Raw genomic sequence first — 25422 nt, 5'->3', positions numbered from 1 at the left:
TGTAGTTAGATTTGTAGATCAGGACCATTACTATAATAGATTTCAAAGAGGGATCTTAATATGTTTTAGCATAGATATATCTAGGTTGTCATATATATGAACCTGAGTCCTGATAACATAATATGCTTGTCAGAATTGTATGCCATTATTGCATTTAATGTTTACGATCTGTGCAGTATTTGTATATTTGTAAATTTGGTTTTAATTTTTTGCTTTTTCACGTTGGCCCAGATGGCGCTCCATAGTCCAGTTGGCGCATGCACAGTTGTGCCGTTTGTGTGCTGCAGAGTCCCGGATGTGGCAGAGCGGCTCACCTGGGGATCGATATGGTAGCATAAGGGTGGTAAGTATAATGTACATTACATGTCTGAGGACGGGCGGATGCCCGAAAACGTTCACTGTTTTTGTGTACAGTAAAAACTGTTGTTTAAAAATACCAGCGAGTGCTTACCCTTTGTGAAATAATCTCTCTATGTACGGATTTGGTGGGCACCCTGGGAGTTGGTTTGTTATGAGAGTGCTGGGTATATATACACTTGTACGATCATCATGCATTATGTGTAGCCATCCGGAATGGTCCTTCCCTTCCCTCTTACGTTACGCTTGTACGATCATCATGCATTATGTGTAGCCATCCGGAACGGTCCTTACCTTCCCTCTTACGTTACGCTTGTACGATCATCATGCATTGTGTAGCCATCTGGAACGGTCCTTCCCTTCCCTCTTACGTTACACTTGTACGATCATCATGCATTATGTGTAACCATCCGGAACGGTCCTTACCTTCCCTCTTACGTTACGCTTGTACGATCATCATGCATTGTGTAGCCATCTGGAACGGTCCTTCCCTTCCCTCTTACGTTACACTTGTACGATCATCATGCATTATGTGTAGCCATCCGGAACGGTCCTTCCCTTCCCTCTTACGTTACGCTTGTACGATCATCATGCATTATGTGTAGCCATCAAGAACGGTCCTTACCTTCCCTCTTACGTTACACTTGTACGATCATCATGCATTATGTGTAGCCATCCGGAACGGTCCTTACCTTCCCTCTTACGTTACGCTTGTACGATCATCATGCATTATGCGTAGCCATCCGGAACGGTCCTTACCTTCCCTCTTACGTTACGCTTGTACGATCATCATGCATTATGCGTAGCCATCCGGAACGGTCCTTACCTCCCCTCTTACGTTACACTTGTACGATCATCATGCATTATGTGTAGCCATCCTTACCTTCCCTCTTACGTTACGCTTGTACGATCATCATGCATTATGTGTAGCCATCCGGAACGGTCCTTACCTTCCCTCTTACGTTACGCTTGTACGATCATCATGCATTATGTGTAGCCATCCGGAACGGTCCTTCCCTTCCATCTTACGTTACGCTTGCACGATCATCATGCATTATGTGTAGCCATCCGGAACGGTCCTTACCTCCCCTCTTACGTTACACTTGTACGATCATCATGCATTATGTGTAGCCATCCGGAACGGTCCTTACCTTCCCTCTTACGTTACGCTTGTACGATCATCATGCATTATGTGTAGCCATCCGGAACGGTCCTTACCTTCCCTCTTACGTTACGCTTGTACGATCATCATGCATTATGTGTAGCCATCCGGAACGGTCCTTACCTTCCCTCTTACGTTACGCTTGTACGATCATCATGCATTATGTGTAGCCATCCGGAACGGTCCTTCCCTTCCCTCTTACGTTACGCTTGCACGATCATCATGCATTATGTGTAGCCATCAGGAACGGTCCTTACCTCCCCTCTTACGTTACACTTGTACGATCATCATGCATTATGTGTAGCCATCCGGAACGGTCCTTCCCTTCCCTCTTACGTTACACTTGTACGATCATCATGCATTATGTGTAGCCATCCGGAACGGTCCTTCCCTCTTACGTTACGCTTGTACGATCATCATGCATTATGTGTAGCCATCCGGAACGGTCCTTCCCTTCCCTCTTACGTTACGCTTGTACGATCATCATGCATTATGTGTAGCCATCCGGAACGGTCCTTACCTTCCCTCTTACGTTACGCTTGCACGATCATCATGCATTATGTGTAGCCATCCAGAACGGTCCTTACCTTACCTCTTACGTTACACTTGCACGATCATCATGCATTATGTGCAGCCATCCGGAACGGTCCTTCCCTTCCCTCTTACGTTACGCTTGTACAATCATCATGCATTATGTGTAGCCATCCGGAACGGTCCTTACCTTCCCTCTTACGTTACGCTTGCACGATCATCATGCATTATGTGTAGCCATCAGGAACGGTCCTTACCTTCCCTCTTACGTTACGCTTGTACGATCATCATGCATTATGTGTAGCCATCAGGAACGGTCCTTACCTTCCCTCTTACGTTACGCTTGTACGATCATCATGCATTATGCGTAGCCATCCGAAACGGTTCTTCCCTCTTACGTTACGCTTGTACGATCATCATGCATTATGTGTAGCCATCCGGAACGGTCCTTCCCTCTTACGTTACGCTTGTACGATCATCATGCATTATGTGTAGCCATCCGGAACGGTCCTTCCCTTCCCTCTTACGTTACGCTTGTACGATCATCATGCATTATGTGTAGCCATCAGGAACGGTCCTTACCTTCCCTCTTACGTTACGCTTGTACGATCATCATGCATTATGTGTAGCCATCCGGAACTGTTCTTACCTTCCCTCTTACGTTACGCTTGCACGATCATCATGCATTATGTGTAGCCATCAGGAACGGTCCTTCCCTTCCCTCTTACTTTACACTTGTACGATCATCATGCATTATGTGTAGCCATCCGGAACGGTCCTTACCTTCCCTCTTACGTTACGCTTGTACAATCATCATGCATTATGCGTAGCCATCCGGAACTGTCCTTACCTTCCCTCTTACGTTACACTTGCACGATCATCATGCATTATGTGTAGCCATCCGGAACGGTCCTTACCTCCCCTCTTACGTTACACTTGTACGATCATCATGCATTATGTGTAGCCATCCTTACCTTCCCTCTTACGTTACACTTGCACGATCATCATGCATTATGTGTAGCCATCCGGAACGGTCCTTACCTCCCCTCTTACGTTACACTTGTACGATCATCATGCATTATGTGTAGCCATCCGGAACGGTCCTTACCTTACCTCTTACGTTACACTTGCACGATCATCATGCATTATGTGCAGCCATCCGGAACAGTCCTTACCTTCCCTCTTACGTTACACTTGTACGATCATCATGCATTATGTGTAGCCATCCGGAACGGTCCTTCCCTCTTACGTTACGCTTGCACGATCATCATGCATTATTTGTAGCCATCCAGAACGGTCCTTCCCTTCCCTCTTACGTTACGCTTGTACGATCATCATGCATTATGCGTAGCCATCCGGAACGGTCCTTCCCTTCCCTCTTACTTTACACTTGTACGATCATCATGCATTATGTGTAGCCATCCGGAACGGTCCTTACCTTCCCTCTTACGTTACGCTTGTACAATCATCATGCATTATGTGTAGCCATCCGGAACGGTCCTTACCTTCCCTCTTACGTTACGCTTGCACGATCATCATGCATTATGTGTAGCCATCAGGAACGGTCCTTACCTTCCCTCTTACGTTACACTTGTACGATCATCATGCATTATGTGTAGCCATCCGGAACGGTCCTTCCCTCTTACGTTACGCTTGTACGATCATCATGCATTATGTGTAGCCATCCGGAACGGTCCTCCCTCTTACGTTACGCTTGTACGATCATCATGCATTATTTGTAGCCATCCAGAACGGTCCTTCCCTTCCCTCTTACGTTACGCTTGTACGATCATCATGCATTATGTGTAGCCATCCGGAACGGTCCTTCCCTCTTACGTTACGCTTGTACAATCATCATGCATTATGTGTAGCCATCCGGAACGGTCCTTACCTTCCCTCTTACGTTACGCTTGTACGATCATCATGCATTATGTGTAGCCATCCGGAACGGTCCTTACCTTCCCTCTTACGTTACACTTGTACGATCATCATGCATTATGTGTAGCCATCCGGAACGGTCCTTACCTTCCCTCTTACGTTACGCTTGTACGATCATCATGCATTATGTGTAGCCATCCGGAACGGTCCTTACCTTCCCTCTTACGTTACACTTGTACGATCATCATGCATTATGTGTAGCCATCGGGAACGGTCCTTACCTTCCCTCTTACGTTACGCTTGTACGATCATCATGCATTATGCGTAGCCATCCGGAACAGTCCTTCCCTTCCCTCTTACGTTACGCTTGTACGATCATCATGCATTATGTGTAGCCATCCGGAACGGTCCTTACCTTCCCTCTTACGTTACGCTTGTACAATCATCATGCATTATGTGTAGCCATCCGGAACGGTCCTTACCTTCCCTCTTACGTTACGCTTGTACAATCATCATGCATTATGTGTAGCCATCCGGAACGGTCCTTCCCTCTTACGTTACGCTTGTACAATCATCATGCATTATGTGTAGCCATCCGGAACGGTCCTTACCTTCCCTCTTACGTTACGCTTGTACGATCATCATGCATTATGTGTAGCCATCCGGAACGGTCCTTACCTTCCCTCTTACGTTACACTTGTACGATCATCATGCATTATGTGTAGCCATCCGGAACGGTCCTTACCTTCCCTCTTACGTTACGCTTGTACGATCATCATGCATTATGCGTAGCCATCCGGAACAGTCCTTCCCTTCCCTCTTACGTTACGCTTGTACGATCATCATGCATTATGTGTAGCCATCCGGAACGGTCCTTACCTTCCCTCTTACGTTACGCTTGTACAATCATCATGCATTATGTGTAGCCATCCGGAACGGTCCTTACCTTCCCTCTTACGTTACGCTTGTACGATCATCATGCATTATGTGTAGCCATCCGGAACGGTCCTTACCTTACCTCTTACGTTACACTTGCACGATCATCATGCATTATGTGCAGCCATCCGGAACAGTCCTTACCTTCCCTCTTACGTTACACGATCATCATGCATTATGTGCAGCCATCCGGAACGGTCCTTCCCCCTTACGTTACACTTGCACGATCATCATGCATTATGTGTAGCCATCCGGAACGGTCCTTCCCTCTTACGTTACGCTTGTACGATCATCATGCATTATTTGTAGCCATCCAGAACGGTCCTTCCCTTCCCTCTTACGTTATGCTTGTACGATCATCATGCATTATGCGTAGCCATCCGGAACGGTCCTTCCCTTCCCTCTTACTTTACACTTGTACGATCATCATGCATTATGTGTAGCCATCCGGAACGGTCCTTACCTTCCCTCTTACGTTACGCTTGTACAATCATCATGCATTATGTGTAGCCATCCGGAACGGTCCTTACCTTCCCTCTTACGTTACGCTTGCACGATCATCATGCATTATGTGTAGCCATTAGGAACGGTCCTTACCTTCCCTCTTACGTTACACTTGTACGATCATCATGCATTATGTGTAGCCATCCGGAACGGTCCTTCCCTCTTACGTTACGCTTGTACAATCATCATGCATTATGTGTAGCCATCCGGAACGGTCCTTACCTTCCCTCTTACGTTACGCTTGTACGATCATCATGCATTATGTGTAGCCATCCGGAACGGTCCTTACCTTCCCTCTTACGTTACGCTTGTACGATCATCATGCATTATGTGCAGCCATCCGGAACGGTCCTTCCCTCTTACGTTACACTTGCACGATCATCATGCATTATGTGTAGCCATCCGGAACGGTCCTTACCTTCCCTCTTACGTTACGCTTGTACGATCATCATGCATTATGTGTAGCCATCCGGAAGGGTCCTTCCCTTCCCTCTTACGTTACGCTTGTACGATCATCATGCATTATGTGTAGCCATCCGGAAGGGTCCTTCCCTTCCCTCTTACGTTACGCTTGTACGATCATCATGCATTATGTGTAGCCATCCGGAACGGTCCTTACCTTCCCTCTTACGTTACGCTTGTACAATCATCATGCATTATGTGTAGCCATCCGGAACGGTCCTTACCTTCCCTCTTACGTTACGCTTGTACGATCATCATGCATTATGTGTAGCCATCCGGAACGGTCCTTACCTTCCCTCTTACGTTACGCTTGCACGATCATCATGCATTATTTGTAGCCTCAGTAACAAGTGTTAAAAGCTGGACGCACTGCAAGCACAGCTGCCATCCACTTCCTTACAGTCATAGGGAGCACAAACCTTGCAAAGCAGCACATTTAACTGACAATGCCAGGAGTGGACACAGGAAGACTATGTAGTAAGCGTTAGTTAGCTGGGTACTATTTGGGTCACTGCTGCTTTGTGAGGTCTGTGCTCTCTATGACTGTAAGGAACTGGCAGCTGTGCTGGAAGTGCGTCCGGCGATAAGCACCTGTTACTGAGGCTACAAATAATGCCGGATGATCGGCTTGCATAACGTAGGAGGGAAGGTACAATAAAACGTACAGCCCACTTTTAGTGTACTACATGCTGCTTAACGGCCACTCTTCCCACACCCGCTATTCGACTCTAAAATTTCCCAACGCTATGTTACTAAAAGCAATCCCCTCACTGCCCCAAATCATGCGTGGCCTGTCTTTATCAGTGCTCGGGACTACTCAGATTAATGCGCTGCCTGTCTATCAGTGCGCAGGACTGGCAGCGCATTAATCTGAGTAGTCCCGCGCACTGATAAAGACAGGCAGCGCATTAATCTGAGTAGTCCCTAGTCTTTATCAGTGCTAGGAACTACTCAGATTAATGCGTGGCCTGTCTATCAGTACGTGGGACTACTCAGATTAATGTGCTGCCTGTCTATCATTGCTCGGGACTACTCAGATGAATGCTCTGCCTGTCTTTATCAGTGCACGGGACTACTCAGTTTAATGCACTGCCTGTCTTTATCAGTGCTCGGGACTACTCAGATTAATGTGTGGCCTGTCTATGAGTGCTCGGGACTACTCAGATGAATGCTCTGCCTGTCTTTATCAGTGAGCGGGACTACTCAGTTTAATGCACTGCCTGTCTTTATCAGTATGCGGGACTACTCAGATTAATGCGCTGCCTGTCTTTATCAGTATGCGGGACTACTAAGATTAATGCGCTGCCTGTCTATCAGTGCTCGGGACTACTCAGATGAATGCGCTGCCAGTCTTTATCAGTGCGCGGGACTACTCAGATTAACGCGCTACCGTGCACGTTACAGGGTACGTTGGGTGGCACTAAAGGGGAGTTTGGGCATTTTTTCTAAGTTTAGTACAGACTAAAGTGAGTTTATTAACCCTTGAACTAAGTCACAGGGATACCTGCAGTGGCTAGACTGGTACAAGCTGGTTAAGGTTGAAAGGGTCGTTTAACCCTTTCTGTGCCAAACTGGTGACAGGTTGGCTAAACATGTTCGTCACAATCACGACTCACCCACCCATTGCAAAAACCCTTAATTGTCCATCTTAATGCAATCTTCCCTCCACCCCAAGTGCCCCCAATGCAACCCCCTCACTGCCCCCATAATCCAAGTGCCCCCGATGCCAGCCCCCACACCCCAAGTAATCCAAATGCCAACCACCAGTGCCCACACACCCCAAGTGTCCCCAATGCCCCCACAACCAAAGTGTACCCCATGCCAAACCCCAGTGCCCCCACACCCCTGATGCCAACCCCCAGTGCACCCATATCCCAAGTACCCCTGATGCCAACCCCCAGTGCACCCATACCCCAAGTACCCCTGAGTAGTCCCGCGCACTGATAAAGACAGGCAGCGCATTAATCTGAGTAGTCCCTAGTCTTTATCAGTGCTAGGAACTACTCAGATTAATGCGTGGCCTGTCTTTATCAGTATGCGGGACTACTCAGATTAATGTGCTGCCTGTCTATCAGTGCTCGGGACTACTCAGATGAATGCTCTGCCTGTCTTTATCAGTGCACGGGACTACTCAGTTTAATGCACTGCCTGTCTTTATCAGTATGCAGGACTACTCAGATTAATGCGCTGCCTGTCTTTATCAGTGCTCGGGACTACTCAGATGAATGCGCTGCCAGTCTTTATCAGTGCTCGGGACTAGCAGCGCATTAATCTGAGTAGTCCCGCGCACTGATAAAGACAGGCAGCGCATTAATCTGAGTAGTTCCTAGTCTTTATCAGTGCTAGGAACTACTCAGATTAATGCGTGGCCTGTCTTTATCAGTGCGCGGGACTACTCAGATTAATGTGCTGCCTGTCTATCAGTGCTCGGGACTACTCAGATGAATGCTCTGCCTGTCTTTATCAGTGCACGGGACTACTCAGATTAATGTGTGGCCTGTCTATCAGTGCTCGGGACTACTCAGATGAATGCACTGCCTGTCTTTATCAGTTCTCGGGACTACTCAGATTAATGTGTGGCCTGTCTATCAGTGCTCGGGACTACTCAGATGAATGCTCTGCCTGTCTTTATCAGTGAGCGGGACTACTCAGTTTAATGCACTGCCTGTCTTTATCAGTGCTCGGGACTACTCAGATTAATGTGTGGCCTGTCTATCAGTGCTCAGGACTACTCAGATGAATGCTCTGCCTGTCTTTATCAGTGAGCGGGACTACTCAGTTTAATGCACTGCCTGTCTTTATCAGTATGCAGGACTACTCAGATTAATGCGCTGCCTGTCTTTATCAGTGCGCGGGACTACTCAGATTAATGCGCTACCGCGCACGTTACAGGGTACGTTGGGTGGCACTAAAGGGGAGTTTGGGCATTTTTTCTAAGTTTAGTACAGACTAAAGTGAGTTTATTAACCCTTGAACTAAGTCACAGGGATACCTGAAGTGGCTAGACTGGTACAAGCTGGTTAAGTTTGAAAGGGTCGTTTAACCCTTTCTGTGCCAAACTGGTGACAGGTTGGCTAAACATGTTCGTCACAATCACGACTCAGCCACCCATTGCAAAAACCCTTAATTGTCCATCTTAATGCAATCTTCCCTCCACCCCAAGTGCCCCCAATGCAACCCCCTCACTGCCCCCATAACCCAAGTGCCCCCGATGCCAGCCCCCACACCCCAAGTAATCCAAATGCCAACCCCCAGTGCCCACACACCCCAAGTGTCCCCAATGCCCCCACACCCAAAGTGTACCCCTGATGCCAACCCCCAGTGCACCCATACCCCAAGTACCCCTGATGCCAACCCCCAGTGCACCCATACCCCAAGTACCCCTGATGCCAACCCCCAGTGCACCCATACCCCAAGTACCCCTGATGCCAACCCCCAGTGCACCCATACCCCAAGTACCCCTGATGCCAACCCCCAGTGCACCCATGCCCTAAGTGTCCCTAATGCAAACCCCCACAGTGCACGCATTCCCAAAGTGTGCCCCATGCACCTATACTCTAAGTGCCCGCTATGCCATCACCCACTGTACCTATACCATGTCCCAAATGCCACCTCAACGCAATTGTAACCCAAGTACCCCTGATGTCAACCCCCACAGTGCACGCATTCCACAAGTGCCCACTATGCCATCCCTCACCGTATCTATATTGTGTTGCCAATGCCACCCTACCTTACCCTAAACGTCCCCTATGCCACCACATCTGTACCCTAAGTGTCCCCAATGCCACCCCCACTGAACCTAAACATTAAGTGCCCCCAATGCCACCCCCTCCACCGCACCTATACCCTAAAAGCCTGTCCTAATCCTATTGCACCTAAATGTCCCTCTCCCACCCCACTAAATCCTAACTTTTCTGATAACACCTCCACTGCACATAACTGGCCTGGTAGTGCCCCCCCTCACCCATCTAACTCATTTCCTCTGTGTCCTGGTATCCCCCTCACTGCACATTAACCGTTATTGCCCTGATACCATCAACCCTCACCCCACTAAATCCTAACCTTTGTGTGTCCTGGTACCCACATTAACTGTAACTGTCCTGGTACGCACATTAACTGTAACTGCCCTGATACCATCAACCCTTTATCTCACTAAATCCTAACCTTTGTGTCCTGGTACCCACCTCACTGCACATTAACTGCAACTGCCTTGATACCATCAACCCTTTATCCCACTAAATCCTAACCTCTGTGTCCTAGTGCCCCCCTCACTGCACATTAACCCTAACTGGCCTGATACCACACACCCTCACACCACTAAACCCTAAACACTGTGTCTTGATTACCCCTAACTGGCTGCCCCAGGTGATTACCCCTCACTGCCCCGATGGCTATTAAACCCTGGGCAAATTAAAATGGATTTACCATAAACATGGCTACAGCCAGGAATCTCCTGCGCAGGAAACACCAAGAGTTAGACCTGCTCTATGGCGTCAGCTTTACCCACTGTGTAGGTGTAGTGCGGTCATGCGATAAGTGGAGTTATAAACTGGTATAATGAAGGAGCGTAATTTTGAACTTTCTTGTGCTCCATGATCAGTATATTCCTGAGAGTCATTTAATCACTGAGCGGATCTCTGTATAGAGACAATGACAGGAAGGAACTCACCTACCTTATATCACAAACACAAGTGACACCAAAAGGAGGTTTAATGGAAAATTTTACTGAACAAATTTGTATCAACCAGAATAATCATAGGACAAACCGGACACCTCCTGGATGAACAGCAACCCCTCTAATGCTCTCTCACACTGCCCAGGCGAGCGGCACCACCCCCGAACCCACAGTCGGCTGTTCAAAAACCGCAAGATCCTGAACTGTAAATTGCTGATCAGTCCTTAAGCCCATTACCCAACCCCCTCATGAGTCTACGAGCCCCTCTCCTTCACACCAAGCAGCTGCTCTGGCCCTCTAGTAATAGGTTGGACTGTCCCAGAGCAGCCTTTTTTTCTCAATTGAGAGGCTTTTGGCTACTCGCTGTTCCTGGGTTCAAGTTGGAATGTTCTGGGTTCCTTAGTTGTAAAACAAAAGTGGTCCCTTCAATATCCTTCCCCTGTACAGAAAGGAGATGACAGCACATTAATGTGACAAGAAGCAGAGAGCAGTGACCACAAGGTAAATACTAAACAATACAGCAAGAGAAGGATCAGCTAGTGACAGAGGAGGGGATCAGCTAGTGACAGAGGGAGGGGGGGGATCAGCTAGTGACAGAGGGAGGGGGGGGATCAGCTAGTGACAGAGGGAGGGGGGATCAGCTAGTGACAGAGGGGGGGATGAGCTAGTGACAGAGGGAGGGGGGGGATGAGCTAGTGACAGAGGGAGGGGGGATCAGCTAGTGACAGAGGGCGGGGGGATCAGCTAGTGACAGAGGGCGGGGGGATCAGCTAGTGACAGAGGGCGGGGGGATCAGCTAGTGACAGAGGGCGGGGGGATCAGCTAGTGACAGAGGGAGGGGGGATCAGCTAGTGACAGAGGGAGGGGGGGATCAGCTAGTGACAGAGGGAGGGGGGGATCAGCTAGTGACAGAGGGAGGGGGGGATCAGCTAGTGACAGAGGGCGGGGGGATCAGCTTGTGACAGAGGGCGGGGGGATCAGCTAGTGACAGAGGGCGGGGGATCAGCTAGTGACAGAGGGAGGGGGGGGGATCAGCTAGTGACAGAGGAAGGGGGATCAGCTAGTGACAGAGGAAGGGGGATCAGCTAGTGACAGAGGAAGGGGGATCAGCTAGTGACAGAGGGGGGGGGAGGGATCAGCTAGTGACAGAGGGAGGGGGGGGATCAGCTAGTGACAGAGGGCGGGGGGATCAGCTAGTGACAGAGGGAGGGGGGGGATCAGCTAGTGACAGAGGGAGGGGGGATCAGCTAGTGACAGAGGGGGGGGGATCAGCTAGTGACAGAGGGGGGGGGATCAGCTAGTGGACAGAGGGAGGGGGGGGATCAGCTAGTGACAGAGGGAGGGGGGGGATCAGCTAGTGACAGAGGGAGGGGGGGGATCAGCTAGTGACAGAGGGAGGGGGGGGATCAGCTAGTGACAGAGGGAGGGGGGGGGATCAGCTAGTGACAGAGGGAGGGGGGGGATCAGCTAGTGACAGAGGGAGGGGGGATCAGCTAGTGACAGAGGGAGGGGGATCAGCTAGTGACAGAGGGAGGGGGGATCAGCTAGTGACAGAGGGAGGGGGGGATCAGCTAGTGACAGAGGGAGGGGGGGATCAGCTAGTGACAGAGGGGGGGATCAGCTAGTGACAGAGGGGGGGGATCAGCTAGTGACAGAGGGGGGGATCAGCTAGTGACAGAGGGGGGGGATCAGCTAGTGACAGAGGGGGGGATCAGCTAGTGACAGAGGGGGGGGATCAGCTAGTGACAGAGGGGGGGGATCAGCTAGTGACAGAGGGGGGGATCAGCTAGTGACAGAGGGGGGGATCAGCTAGTGACAGAGGGGGGGATCAGCTAGTGACAGAGGGGGGGATCAGCTAGTGACAGAGGGGGGGGATCAGCTAGTGACAGAGGGGGGGATCAGCTAGTGACAGAGGGGGGATCAGCTAGTGACAGAGGGGGGGGATCAGCTAGTGACAGAGGGAGGGGGGGGATCAGCTAGTGACAGAGGGAGGGGGGGGGATCAGCTAGTGACAGAGGGAGGGGGGGGATCAGCTAGTGACAGAGGGAGGGGGGGATCAGCTAGTGACAGAGGGAGGGGGGATCAGCTAGTGACAGAGGGAGGGGGGATCAGCTAGTGACAGAGGGAGGGGGGATCAGCTAGTGACAGAGGGAGGGGGGATCAGCTAGTGACAGAGGGAGGGGGGATCAGCTAGTGACAGAGGGAGGGGGGAACAGCTAGTGACAGAGGGAGGGGGGATCAGCTAGTGACAGAGGGAGGGGGGATCAGCTAGTGACAGAGGGAGGGGGGATCAGCTAGTGACAGAGGGAGGGGGGAACAGCTAGTGACAGAGGGAGGGGGGGAACAGCTAGTGACAGAGGGAGGGGGGAACAGCTAGTGACAGAGGGAGGGGGGAACAGCTAGTGACAGAGGGAGGGGGGAACAGCTAGTGACAGAGGGAGGGGGGAACAGCTAGTGACAGAGGGAGGGGGGGATCAGCTAGTGACAGAGGGAGGGGGGATCAGCTAGTGACAGAGGGAGGGGGGATCAGCTAGTGACAGAGGGAGGGGGATCAGCTAGTGACAGGGGGGGGGGGATCAGCTAGTGACGGGGGGGGGATCAGCTAGTGACAGAGGGAGGGGGGATCAGCTAGTGACAGGGGGGGGGGATCAGCTAGTGACAGAGGGGGGGGGATCAGCTAGTGACAGAGGGGGGGGGGGGGATCAGCTAGTGACAGAGGGGGGGGGGGGAACAGCTAGTGACAGAGGGGGGGGGGGATCAGCTAGTGACAGAGGGGGGGGATCAGCTAGTGACAGAGGGGGGGGATCAGCTAGTGACAGAGGGGGGGGGATCAGCTAGTGACAGAGGGGGGGGGGATCAGCTAGTGACAGAGGGAGGGGGGAACAGCTAGTGACAGAGGGAGGGGGGAACAGCTAGTGACAGAGGGAGGGGGGAACAGCTAGTGACAGAGGGAGGGGGGGATCAGCTAGTGACAGAGGGAGGGGTGGATCAGCTAGTGACAGAGGGAGGGGGGATCAGCTAGTGACAGAGGGAGGGGGATCAGCTAGTGACAGAGGGAGGGGGGGGATCAGCTAGTGACAGGGGGGGGGGATCAGCTAGTGACGAGGGGGGGGATCAGCTAGTGACAGAGGGGGGGGGATCAGCTAGTGACAGAGGGGGGGATCAGCTAGTGACAGAGGGAGGGGGGGATCAGCTAGTGACAGAGGGAGGGGGGATCAGCTAGTGACAGAGGGAAGGGATCAGCTAGTGACAGAGGGGGGGGGGATCAGCTAGTGACAGAGGGGGGGGGGATCAGCTAGTGACAGGGGGGGGGGATCACTAGTGACAGAGGGGGGGATCAGCTAGTGACAGAGGGGGGGGGGATCAGCTAGTGACAGAGGGGGGGGATCAGCTAGTGACAGAGGGGGGGGATCAGCTAGTGACAGAGGGGGGGGATCAGCTAGTGACAGAGGGGGGGATCAGCTAGTGACAGAGGGGGGATCAGCTAGTGACAGAGGGGGGGATCAGCTAGTGACAGAGGGGGGGGATCAGCTAGGGACAGAGGGGGGGATCAGCTAGTGACAGAGGGGGGATCAGCTAGTGACAGAGGGGGGATCAGCTAGTGACAGAGGGGGGATCAGCTAGTGACAGAGGGGGGGGGGATCAGCTAGTGACAGAAAGGGGGGGGATCAGCTAGTGACAGAGAGGGGGGGGATCAGCTAGTGACAGAGGGGGGGGGGATCAGCTAGTGACAGAGGGTGGATCAGCTAGTGACAGAGGGGGGATCAGCTAGTGACAGAGGGGGGATCAGCTAGTGACAGAGGGGGGATCAGCTAGTGACAGAAAGGGGGGGGATCAGCTAGTGACAGAAAGGAGGGGGGGATCAGCTAGTGACAGAGGGAGTGGGGATCGGCTAGTGACAGAGGGGGGGGGATCAGCTAGTGACAGAGGGGGGGATCAGCTAGTGACAGAGGGGGGGGGATCAGCTAGTGACAGAGGGGGGGGATCAGCTAGTGACAGAGGGGGGGATCAGCTAGTGACAGAGGGGGGGGGGATCAGCTAGTGACAGAGGGGGGGGGATCAGCTAGTGACAGAGGGGGGGGGATCAGCTAGTGACAGAGGGGGGGGATCAGCTAGTGACAGGGGGGGGGGGGATCAGCTAGTGACAGAGGGGGGGATCAGCTAGTGACAGAGGGGGGGGGATCAGCTAGTGACAGAGGGGGGGATCAGCTAGTGACAGAGGGGGGGGGGGGATCAGCTAGTGACAGAGGACATATTTTAACTGTTTCTGTGACCACATCACGTTGCTTTGTCAGTCTCAGAATAACATCTGACAACAATGTGACGCTTCCTAGCAATAGTAGTAGTGCAGAAAGATTGCACGCTGTTGCGCTAACGCCATTTGGTATCACCATTTTGTATGCATCTAAATCGCACAAAACTGTGACTTACCTGCAGTGAGTAAAAGGCTTGCTCCGCTGACTGTTTACTGGTGTAATTTATAAACGCACAAGTCCTGCTATACAGAATACGTAGAGAGTGAATCATTCCAAACCTGCAGGAGACACACAAAGCAGTTACAGTGAGAGTGCGGCGGCACAGCAGAAGAGGGGGCAGGAGAGGGATCAGGAGAGAGAGGGCGACGCGGCAGGAGAGAGGGAGCGGGCGGCGCGGCAGGAGAGAGGGAGCGGGCGGCGCGGCAGGAGAGAGGGAGCGTGCGGCGCGGCAGGAGAGAGGGAGCGGGCGGCGCGGCAGGAGAGAGGGGAGCGGGCGGCGCGGCAGAGAGAGGGGGGCGGCGCGGCAGGAGAGAGGGGGCGGCGCGGCAGGAGAGAGGGGCGGCGCGGCAGGAGAGAGGGGGCGGCGCGGCAGGAGAGAGGGAGCGGCGCGGCAGGAGAGAGGGGGGCGGCGCGGCAGGAGAGAGGGGGGCGGCGCGGCAGGAGAGAGGGGGGCGGCGCAGCAGGAGAGAGGGGGGCGGCGCGGCAGGAGAGAGGGGGGCGGCGCGGCAGGAGAGAGGGGGCGGCGCGGCCGGGGGGGGGGGGCGGCGCGGCAGGAGAGAGGGGGCGGCGCGGCAGGCGCGGCAGGAGAGAGGGGGGCGGCGCGGCAGGAGAGAGGGGGCGGCGCGGCAGGAGAGAGGGGGGGGGCGGCGCGGCAGGAGAGAGGGGGGGGCGGCGCGGCAGGAGAGAGGGAGCGGGCGGCGCGGCAGGAGAGAGGGAGCGGGCGGCGCGGCAGGAGAGAGGGAGCGGGCGGCGCGGCAGGAGAGAGGGAGCGGGCGGCGCGGCAGGAGAGAGGGAGCGGGCGGCGCGGCAGGAGAGAGGGAGGGGGCGGCGCGGCAGGAGAGAGGGGGCGGCGCGGCAGGAGAGAGGGGGCGGCGCGGCAGGAGAGAGGGGGGCGGCGCGGCAGGAGAGAGGGGGGCGGCGCGGCAGGAGAGAGGGGGCGGCGCGACAGGAGAGGGAGCAGGAGAAGAGTGAGACAGAGAGTAAATGTGAGTTGGAGGATACTAGATTAATAAACTCTAAAATTAAAATGAGTTAAAAGCAAACAGTACATTCTATTTGGCTGGTGTAAAAAAAAAAAAAAGACTGTTGGTAACTGGATGTAAGAACTAGAACTGACAAGGGTTGCTCCCGTTTGTCTAGTGTCACAGCAACGCCACTGAAGGACATAAGCGGCTTTACTAATTGTGCATACGGTATCTTGTTACTGCACCGTAGTCTGCAAAGGGTCATTAAAGGGACTGTATACACCAATTGTCATTTAACTGCATGCAATAGACACTACTATAATAAATAATATGCACAGATACTGATATAAAAATCCAGTGTAAAACCATTTAAAAAAATTACTTAGAAGTTCCCAATTTAACACAGTTAATGAGATAAGACTGGGACACCCACTGAAAGGGGCTGATAGCAAAACCTCCCCTGCATATGAAAAGACCCATTATACAAACAGAAGCAAACTGTAGTCAGTATACATCAAACTTTGGGGCTTGGTTAGGAGTCTGAAAATCAGCATAAAGTTTTTTTTAAAATAAGCAAAACTATACTTTTTAAAAAAATACACCCAGGTGGGCTATATAAATGAATCGTCTACAAAAAACATTTATTCTCATAGTATAGTATATATATACTATACTATACTGATACTATGAGAAGACTCTACACTATGAGAAACTAAAAACAAACAAAAGTAGCCGTACGGAAGAATAAACCAACCAGGATCGTCCGGAAGCAGCAGTAAGACAACAAACTATACTGATACTATACTATGAGAAACTAAAAACAAACAAAAGTAGCCGTACGGAAGAATAAACCAACCAGGATCGTCCGGAAGCAGCAGTAAGACAACAAACTATACTGATACTATACTATGAGAAACTAAAAACAAACAAAAGTAGCCGTACGGAAGAATAAACCAACCAGGGATCGTCCGGGAAGCAGGCAGTAAGACAACAAACTATACTGATACTATACTATGAGAAACTAAAAACAAACAAAAGTAGCCGTACGGAAGAATAAACCAACCAGGATCGTCCGGAAGCAGCAGTAAGACAACAAACTATACTGATACTATACTATGAGAAACTAAAAACAAACAAAAGTAGCCGTACGGAAGAATAAACCAACCAGGATCGTCCGGAAGCAGGCAGTAAGACAACAAACTATACTGATACTATACTATGAGAAGACTACACTATGAGAAACTAAAAACAAACAAAAGTAGCCGTACGGAAGAATAAACCAACCAGGATCGTCCAGAAGCAGCAGTAAGACAACAAACTATACTGATACTACACTATGAGAAACTAAAAACAAACAAAAGTAGCCGTACGGAAGAATAAACCAACCAGGATCGTCCGGAAGCAGGCAATAAGACAACAAACTATACTGATACTATACTATGAGAAACTAAAAACAAACAAAAGTAGCCGTACGGAAGAATAAACCAACCAGGATCGTCCGGAAGCAGGCAGTAAGACAACAAACTATACTGATACTATACTATGAGAAGACTCTACACTATGAGAAACTAAAAACAAACAAAAGTAGCCGTACGGAAGAATAAACCAACCAGGATCGTCCGGAAGCAGGCAGTAAGACAACAAACTATACTATGAGAAGACTCTACACTATGAGAAGCTAAAAACAAACAAAAGTAGCCGTACGGAAGAATAAACCAACCAGGATCGTCCAGAAGCAGGCAGTAAGACAACAAACTATACTGATACTATACTATGAGAAGACTCTACACTATGAGAAACTAAAAACAAACAAAAGTAGCCATACGGAAGAATAAACCAACCAGGATCGTCCAGAAGCAGCAGTAAGACAACAAACTATACTGATACTACACTATGAGAAACTAAAAACAAACAAAAGTAGACGTACGGAAGAATAAACCAACCAGGATCGTCCGGAAGCAGGCAATAAGACAACAAACTATACTGATACTATACTATGAGAAGACTCTACACTATGAGAAACTAAAAACAAACAAAAGTAGCCATACGGAAGAATAAACCAACCAGGATCGTCCGGAAGCAGCAGTAAGTCAACAAACTATACTGATACTACACTATGAGAAACTAAAAACAAACAAAAGTAGCCGTACGGAAGAATAAACCAACCAGGATCGTCCGGAAGCAGGCAATAAGACAACAAACTATACTGATACTATACTATGAGAAGACTCTACACTATGAGAAACTAAAAACAAACAAAAGTAGCCGTACGGAAGAATAAACCAACCAGGATCGTCCGGAAGCAGGAAGTAAGACAACAAACTATACTGATACTATACTATGAGAAGACTCTACACTATGAGAAGCTAAAAACAAACAAAAGTAGCCGTACGGAAGAATAAACCAACCAGGATCGTCCGGAAGCAGCAGTAAGACAACAAACTATACTGATACTATACTATGAGAAGACTCTACACTATGAGAAACTAAAAACAAACAAAAGTAGCCGTACGGAAGAAAAAACCAACCCGGATCGTCCGGAAGCAGCAGTAAGACAACAAACGCTGCTAGTGTGTTTTTTTCCGGCTATCTCTCATGTGTTGAAAAGACTTGGAGAAGAAGCTGGGAGAAAAAGTGGGTGCAGTGAAACAACACCGGTTCTGTGTGGATCCTGTAGCACCGAAGAGGATCATCCTTTGCCTGGAGACACACAATAGGTGAGAGACCTGTGTCGGAGGGCAAGCTTTTGGAGATCCGAAAAATACTGGGGCATAAGCAGGAGCGAGAGCGACAAGGTGAGAACCATAGCACCGCTTCGATGGTTAAATTTACCAAGAAACTATTGTAAGAAGAAAAAGATAAGTGTGAAAAGTCTGACAGAATAATAGAAGAAAATTTGGGAACGTTTTATCTGTAACACTAAAAGATTCCTTAAACTTTTGGATATAAAATTGCAGAAAAAAACGTTACAGTTTGAATTTAAGGGTAACGAAGTTTAAGGCATATCATTGGCCAGTAGAAGACACGTGTTTGAGAAAAGAAACTAAGTTGTTTTGTTTTATAATAAGTGGTCTACTTTGAAACATTGCAACAGGACTGTGAATTAGGATAAATAAATATATTGATTCATTGTTATAATTTTAAAATAAGTGTGATTGAGTACAGAGTGCGCACTCTTATTATTATTGATTGTGTCAATTTTAAGAATAAAAATCAATGTCTTTAGCCTTTTGAGCGCTCCTCTACGTTGTATTATTAGAACTGTTATACAGGTGCAGTTATTGGAGGGGTTTGACATAAATTACCTGTAACGTTTGTATTTGTAGTAATAATAATTACACTCACTAAATTTAGTGAGGCTGCGAGAGATCAATAGGCCACCTAAAGACAATCTATATACTATCCTATTATCCTTCCCAAATATCCCATTCCCCCCTGAGGTTTGCTTTAAGTATATAAACTGTATTTTTCAAGGATGCTAGAAGTTGTCGTCTAGTTGGTAAGTACAGTTTCCATTTAGTTAAAATTTGTGGACCTCTCTGGTTCATGTCAAACATAGTATCATATTGCTCATATATTACATATTTTAGCAACATTTGCTTCAAATTATTTTTTTATAGAAGGTGATCGCTTATGGATCCACTTACAAATTACACATTTCCTAGCTAGGAGTATACAGGTAGTCAATTTCTGATTACGTTTGTCTTCTGTCTGTGTGCTTACCTGATAAATTCATTTCTCTTGTGATGTATCGAGTCCACGGATTCATCCATTACTTGTGGGATATTCTCCTTCCCAACAGGAAGTGGCAAAGAGAGCACCCACAGCAGAGCTACCTATATAGCTCCCCCCTTAACTCCACCCCCCAGTCATTCGACCGAAGGCTAGGAAGAAAAAGGATAAACCATAGGGTGCAGTGGTGACTGGAAGTTTAAAAAAAAACATAATTTATGTAAGAACTTACCTGATAAATTCATTTCTTTCATATTAGCAAGAGTCCATGAGCTAGTGACGTATGGGATATACATTCCTACCAGGAGGGGCAAAGTTTCCCAAACCTTAAAATGCCTATAAATACACCCCTCACCACACCCACAATTCAGTTTAACGAATAGCCAAGAAGTGGGGTGATAAGAAAAAAGTGCGAAAGCATATAAAAATAAGGAATTGGAATAATTGTGCTTTATACAAAAAAATCATAACCACCACAAAAAAGGGCGGGCCTCATGACTCTTGCTAATATGAAAGAAATGAATTTATCAGGTAAGTTTCTTACATAAATTATGTTTTCTTTCATGTAATTAGCAAGAGTCCATGAGCTAGTGACGTATGGGATAATGACTACCCAAGATGTGGATCTTTCCACACAAGAGTCACTAGAGAGGGAGGGATAAAATAAAGACAGCCAATTCCTGCTGAAAATAATCCACACCCAAAATAAAGTTTAATTGAAAAACATAAGCAGAAGATTCAAACTGAAACCGCTGCCTGAAGTACTTTCTACCAAAAACTGCTTCAGAAGAAGAAAATACAACAAAATGGTAGAATTTGGTAAAAGTATGCAAAGAGGACCAAGTTGCCGCTTTGCAAATCTGATCAACCGAAGCTTCATTCCTAAACGCCCAGGAAGTAGAAACTGACCTAGTAGAATGAGCTGTAATCCTATGAGGCGGAGACTTACCCGACTCAACATAGGCAAGATGAATAAAAGATTTCAACCAAGATGCCAAAGAAATGGCAGAAGTTTTCTGGCCTTTCTAAAACCGGAAAAGATAACAAATAAACTAGAAGTCTTTCGGAAAGACTTAGTAGCTTCAACATAATATTTCAAAGCTCTAATAACATCCAAAGAATGCAACAATTTCTCCTTAGAATTCTTAGGATTAGGACATAATGAAGGAACCACAATGTCTCTACTAATGTTGTTGGAATTCACAACTTAGGTAAAAATTCAAAAGAAGTTCGCAACACCGCCTTATCCTGATGAAAAATCAGAAAAGGAGACTCACAAGAAAGAGCAGATAATTCAGAAACTCTTCTGGCAGAAGAGATGGCCAAAAGGAACAAAACTTTCCAAGAAAGTAATTTAATATCCAATGAATGCATAGGTTCAAATGGAGGAGCATGAAGAGCCCCCAGAACCAAATTCAAACTCCAAGGAGGAGAAATTGACTTAATGACAGGCTTTATACGAACCAAAGCTTGTACAAAACAATGAATATCAGGAAGAATAGCAATCTTTCTGTGAAAAAGAACAGAAAGAGCAGAGATTTGACCTTTCAAGGAACTTGCGGACAAACCCTTATCTAAACCATCCTGAAGAAACTGTAATATTCTCGTATTCTAAAAGAATGCCAAGAAAAATGATGAGAAAGACACCAAGAAATATAAGTCTTCCAGACTCTATAATATATCTCTCTGGATACAGATTTACGAGCCTGTAACATAGTATTAATCACAGAGTCAGAGAAACCTCTTTGACCAAGAATCAAGCGTTCAATCTCCATACCTTTAAATTTAAGGATTTCAGATCCTGATGGAAAAAAGGACCTTGAGACAAAAAGGTCTGGTCTTAACGGAAGAGTCCACGGTTGGCAAGAGGCCATCCGGACAAGATCCGCATACCAAAACCTGTGAGGCCATGCCGGAGCTACCAGCAGAACAAACGAGCATTCCTTCAGAATCTTGGAGATTACTCTTGGAAGAAGAACTAGAGGCGGAAAGATATAGGCAGGATGATACTTCCAAGGAAGTGATAATGCATCCACTGCCTCCGCCTGAGGATCCCGGGATCTGGACAGATACCTGGGAAGTTTCTTGTTTAGATGAGAAGCCATCAGATCTATTTCTGGAAGTTCCTACATTTGAACAATCTGAAGAAATACCTCTGGGTGAAGAGACCATTCGCCCGGATGCAACGTTTGGCGACTGAGATAATCCGCTTTCCAATTGTCCATACCTGGGATATGAACCGCAGAGATTAGACAGGAGCTGGATTCCGCCCAAACCAAAATTCGAGATACTTCTTTCATAGCCAGAGGACTGTGAGTCCCTCCTTGATGATTGATGTATGCCACAGTTGTGACATTGTCTATCTGAAAACAAATGAACAACTCTCTCTTCAGAAGAGGCCAAGACTGAAGAGCTCTGAAAATTGCACGGAGTTCCAAAATATTGATCGAAATCTCACCTCCTGAGATTCCCAAACCCCTTGTGCCGTCAGATACCCCCACACAGCTCCCCAACCTGTAAGACTTGCATCTGTTGAGATTATAGTCCAGGTCGGAAGAACAAAGAAGCCCCCTGAACTAAACGATGGTGATCTGTCCACCATGTCAGAGAGTGTCGTAAAATCGGTTTAAAGATATTAATTGAGATATCTTTGAGTAATCCCTGCACCATTGGTTCAGCATACAGAGCTGAAGAGGTCGCATGTGAAAAACGAGCAAAGGAGATCGCATCTGATGCGGCAGTCCTAAGACCCAACATTTCCAGCATAAGGCTACCAAAAGGAATGATTGTGACTGAAGGTTTTGACAAGCTGATATCAATGTTAAACTTCTCTTGTCTGACAAGGACAGAGTCATAGACACTGAATTTATCTAGAAACCTAAAAAGGTTACTCTTGTCTGAGGAATCAATGAACTGATTGGTAAATTGATCCTCCAACCATGAACTTGAAGAAACAACACAAGTCGATTCGTATGAGATTCTTCGAAAATGAGAAGACTGAGCAAGTACCAAGATATCGTCCAAATAAGGAAATACCAAAACCCTATTCTCTGATTACAGAAAGAAGGGCACCGAGAACCTTTGAAAAAAATTCTTGGAACTGAGGCTAGGCCAAACGGTAGAGCCACAAAACTGGTAATGCTTGTCTAAAAAGAGAATCCCAGACACTAAAAGTGATCTGGATGAATCGGAATATGCAGATACACATCCTGTAAATCTATTGTAGACATATAATGCCCTTGCTAAACAAAAGGCAGGATAGTCCTACAGTAACCATCTTGAATGTTGGTATCCTAACATAACGATTCAATAATGATAGATCCGGAACTGGTCTGAAGGAATTGACCTTCTTTGGTACAATGAAAGAGATAAAATAAAACCCCAGCCCCTGTTCCAGAACTGGAACTGGCATAAATACTCCAGCCAACTCTAGATCTGAAACACATTTCAGAAATGCTGAGCCTTTGCTGTGTTAACTGGGACACGGGAAAGAAAAGAATCTCTTAGCAGGAGGCCTTAACTTGAAGCCAATTCTGTACCTTTCTGAAACAATGTTTCTGAAACCAGAGATTAAGAACGGAATTGATCCAAATTTCTTTGAAGAAAACGTAATCTGCCCCATACCAGCTGAGCTGGAATAAGGGGCCGCACCTTCATAGGTACTTAGGAGCTGGCTATAGGTTTCTATAAGGCTTGGATATACTCCAAACTGGAAATAGTTTCCAAACTGATACCGCTCCTGAGGATGAAGGATCAGGCTTTTGTTCCTTGTTGTGAGGAAAGGAACGAAAATAATTATTTACCCTGGAAAGAAAGGGAAAGCAAAGTTGACTTAGAAGACATGTCAGCATTCCAAGTTTAATCCATAAAGCTTTTCTAGCTAAAATAGCTAGAGACATATACCTGACATCAACTCTAATGATATCAAAAGATGGTATCACCAATAAAATTATTAGCATGTTATAGAATAATAATAATGCTATAAAATTATGATCTGTTACTTGTTGCGCTAAAGCTTCTAACCAAAAAGTTGAAGCTGCAGCAACATCCGCTAAAAATATAGCAGGTCTAAGAAGATTACCTGAACATAAGTAAGCTTTTCTTAGAAAGGATTCAATTTTCCTATCTAAAGGATCCTTAAATGAAGTACTATCTGCCGTAGGAATAGTAGTACATTAGCAGGAGTAGAGACAGCCCCATAACCGTAGGGATTTTTGTCCCAAAAAACTCTAATCTGTCAGATGGCACAGGATATAATTTGCTTAAACGTCTAGAAGGAGAAAATAAATTACCCAAATTATTCCATTCCCTGGAAATTACTTCAGAAATAGCATCAGGGAGATAAAACACTTCTGGAATAACTACAGGAGATTTAAAAACCTTATTTAAACGTTTACATTTAGTATCAAGAGGACCAGAATCCTCTATTTCTAATGCAAATAACACTTCTTAAGTAAAGAACGAATAAATTCCATCTTGAACAAATACAAAGATTTATCAGCATCAACCTCTGAGACAGAACCTCTGAACCAGAAGAACCATTATCAGTATCAGAATGATGATGTTCATTTAAAAATTCATCTGAAAAAAGAGAAGTTTTAAAAGACTTTTATGTATACTAGAAGAAGAAATAACAGACATAGCCTTCTTAATGGATTTAAAAAATAAAATCTCTTATGTTATCAGGAACACTCTGAAAATTAGATGTTGACGGAACAGCAACAGGTAATGTAACAGTACTAAAGGAAATTTTATCTGCATTAATAAGTTTGACATGACATGCAATACAAATAACAGCTGGAGAAACAGATACCAAAAGTTTATAGCAGATACACTTAGCTTGGTAGCTCCAGCACTGTGCAGTGATTTTCCTGAAGTATCTTCTGACTCAGTTGCAACGTGGAACATCTTGCAATATGTAAAAGAAAAAAACAACATATAAAGCAAAATTGATCAAATTCCTTAAATGACAGTTTCAGGAATGGGAAAAAAATGCCAGTGAACAAGCTTCTAGCAACCAGAAGCAATAAATAATGAGACTTAAATAATGTGGAGACAAAAAAGACGCCCATATTTTTTAGCGCCAAAAAAGACGCCCACATTATTTGGCGCCTAAATGCTTTTGGCGCCAAAAATGACGCCACATCCGGAACGCCGACATTTTTGACGCAAAAAAAACGTCAAAAAATGACGCAACTTCCGGCGACACGTATGACGCCGGAAACAGAAAAAAAATTTTGCGCCAAAAAAGTCCGCGCCAAGAATGACGCAATAAAATGAAGCATTTTCTGCCCCCGCGAGCCTAACAGCCCACAGGGAAAAAGTCAAATTTTTTAAGGTAAGAAAAAATGATTGAAACAAATGCATTTATCCCAAATATGAAACTGACTGTCTGAAAAATAAGGAATGTTGAACATTCTGAGTCAAGGCAAATAAATGTTTGAATACATATATTTAGAACTTTATAAATAAAGTGCCCAACCATAGCTTAGAGTGTCACAGAAAATAAGATTTACTTACCCCAGGACACTCATCTACATGTTTGTAGAAAGCCAAACCAGTACTGAAACGAGAATCAGCAGAGGTAATGGTATATATAAGAGTATATCGTCGATCTGAAAAGGGAGGTAAGAGATGAATCTCTACGACCGATAACAGAGAACCTATGAAATAGACCCCGTAGAAGGAGATCACTGCATTCAAATAGGCAATACTCTCCTCACATCCCTCTGACATTCACTGCAC

General features: G+C 47.4%; 1 protein-coding gene across 4 annotated transcripts in view; it reads right to left on the bottom strand.

Annotated features, from left to right (window-relative positions):
* Positions 1-10534: 10534 nt before the first annotated feature.
* Positions 10535-25422, bottom strand: part of TTC31 (tetratricopeptide repeat domain 31) — a 322666-nt gene continuing 307778 nt past the window's right edge. For all 4 annotated transcript variants that reach the window (XM_053704410.1, XM_053704409.1, XM_053704408.1 and 1 more), the window contains 2 exons: positions 14937-15039; positions 10535-10944 (listed from right to left, as the gene is read on the bottom strand). In XM_053704410.1, the coding sequence (XP_053560385.1) occupies positions 10843-10944; positions 14937-15039 (205 nt within the window). In that variant the 3' untranslated portion in view covers positions 10535-10842. The remainder of the gene's footprint in view (positions 10945-14936; positions 15040-25422) is intronic.

The sequence above is a fragment of the Bombina bombina genome, chromosome 2, assembly GCF_027579735.1.
Source record: "Bombina bombina isolate aBomBom1 chromosome 2, aBomBom1.pri, whole genome shotgun sequence".
Taxonomy (NCBI): domain Eukaryota; kingdom Metazoa; phylum Chordata; class Amphibia; order Anura; family Bombinatoridae; genus Bombina; species Bombina bombina.
This window is presented reverse-complemented; position numbering and strand designations above follow the sequence as displayed.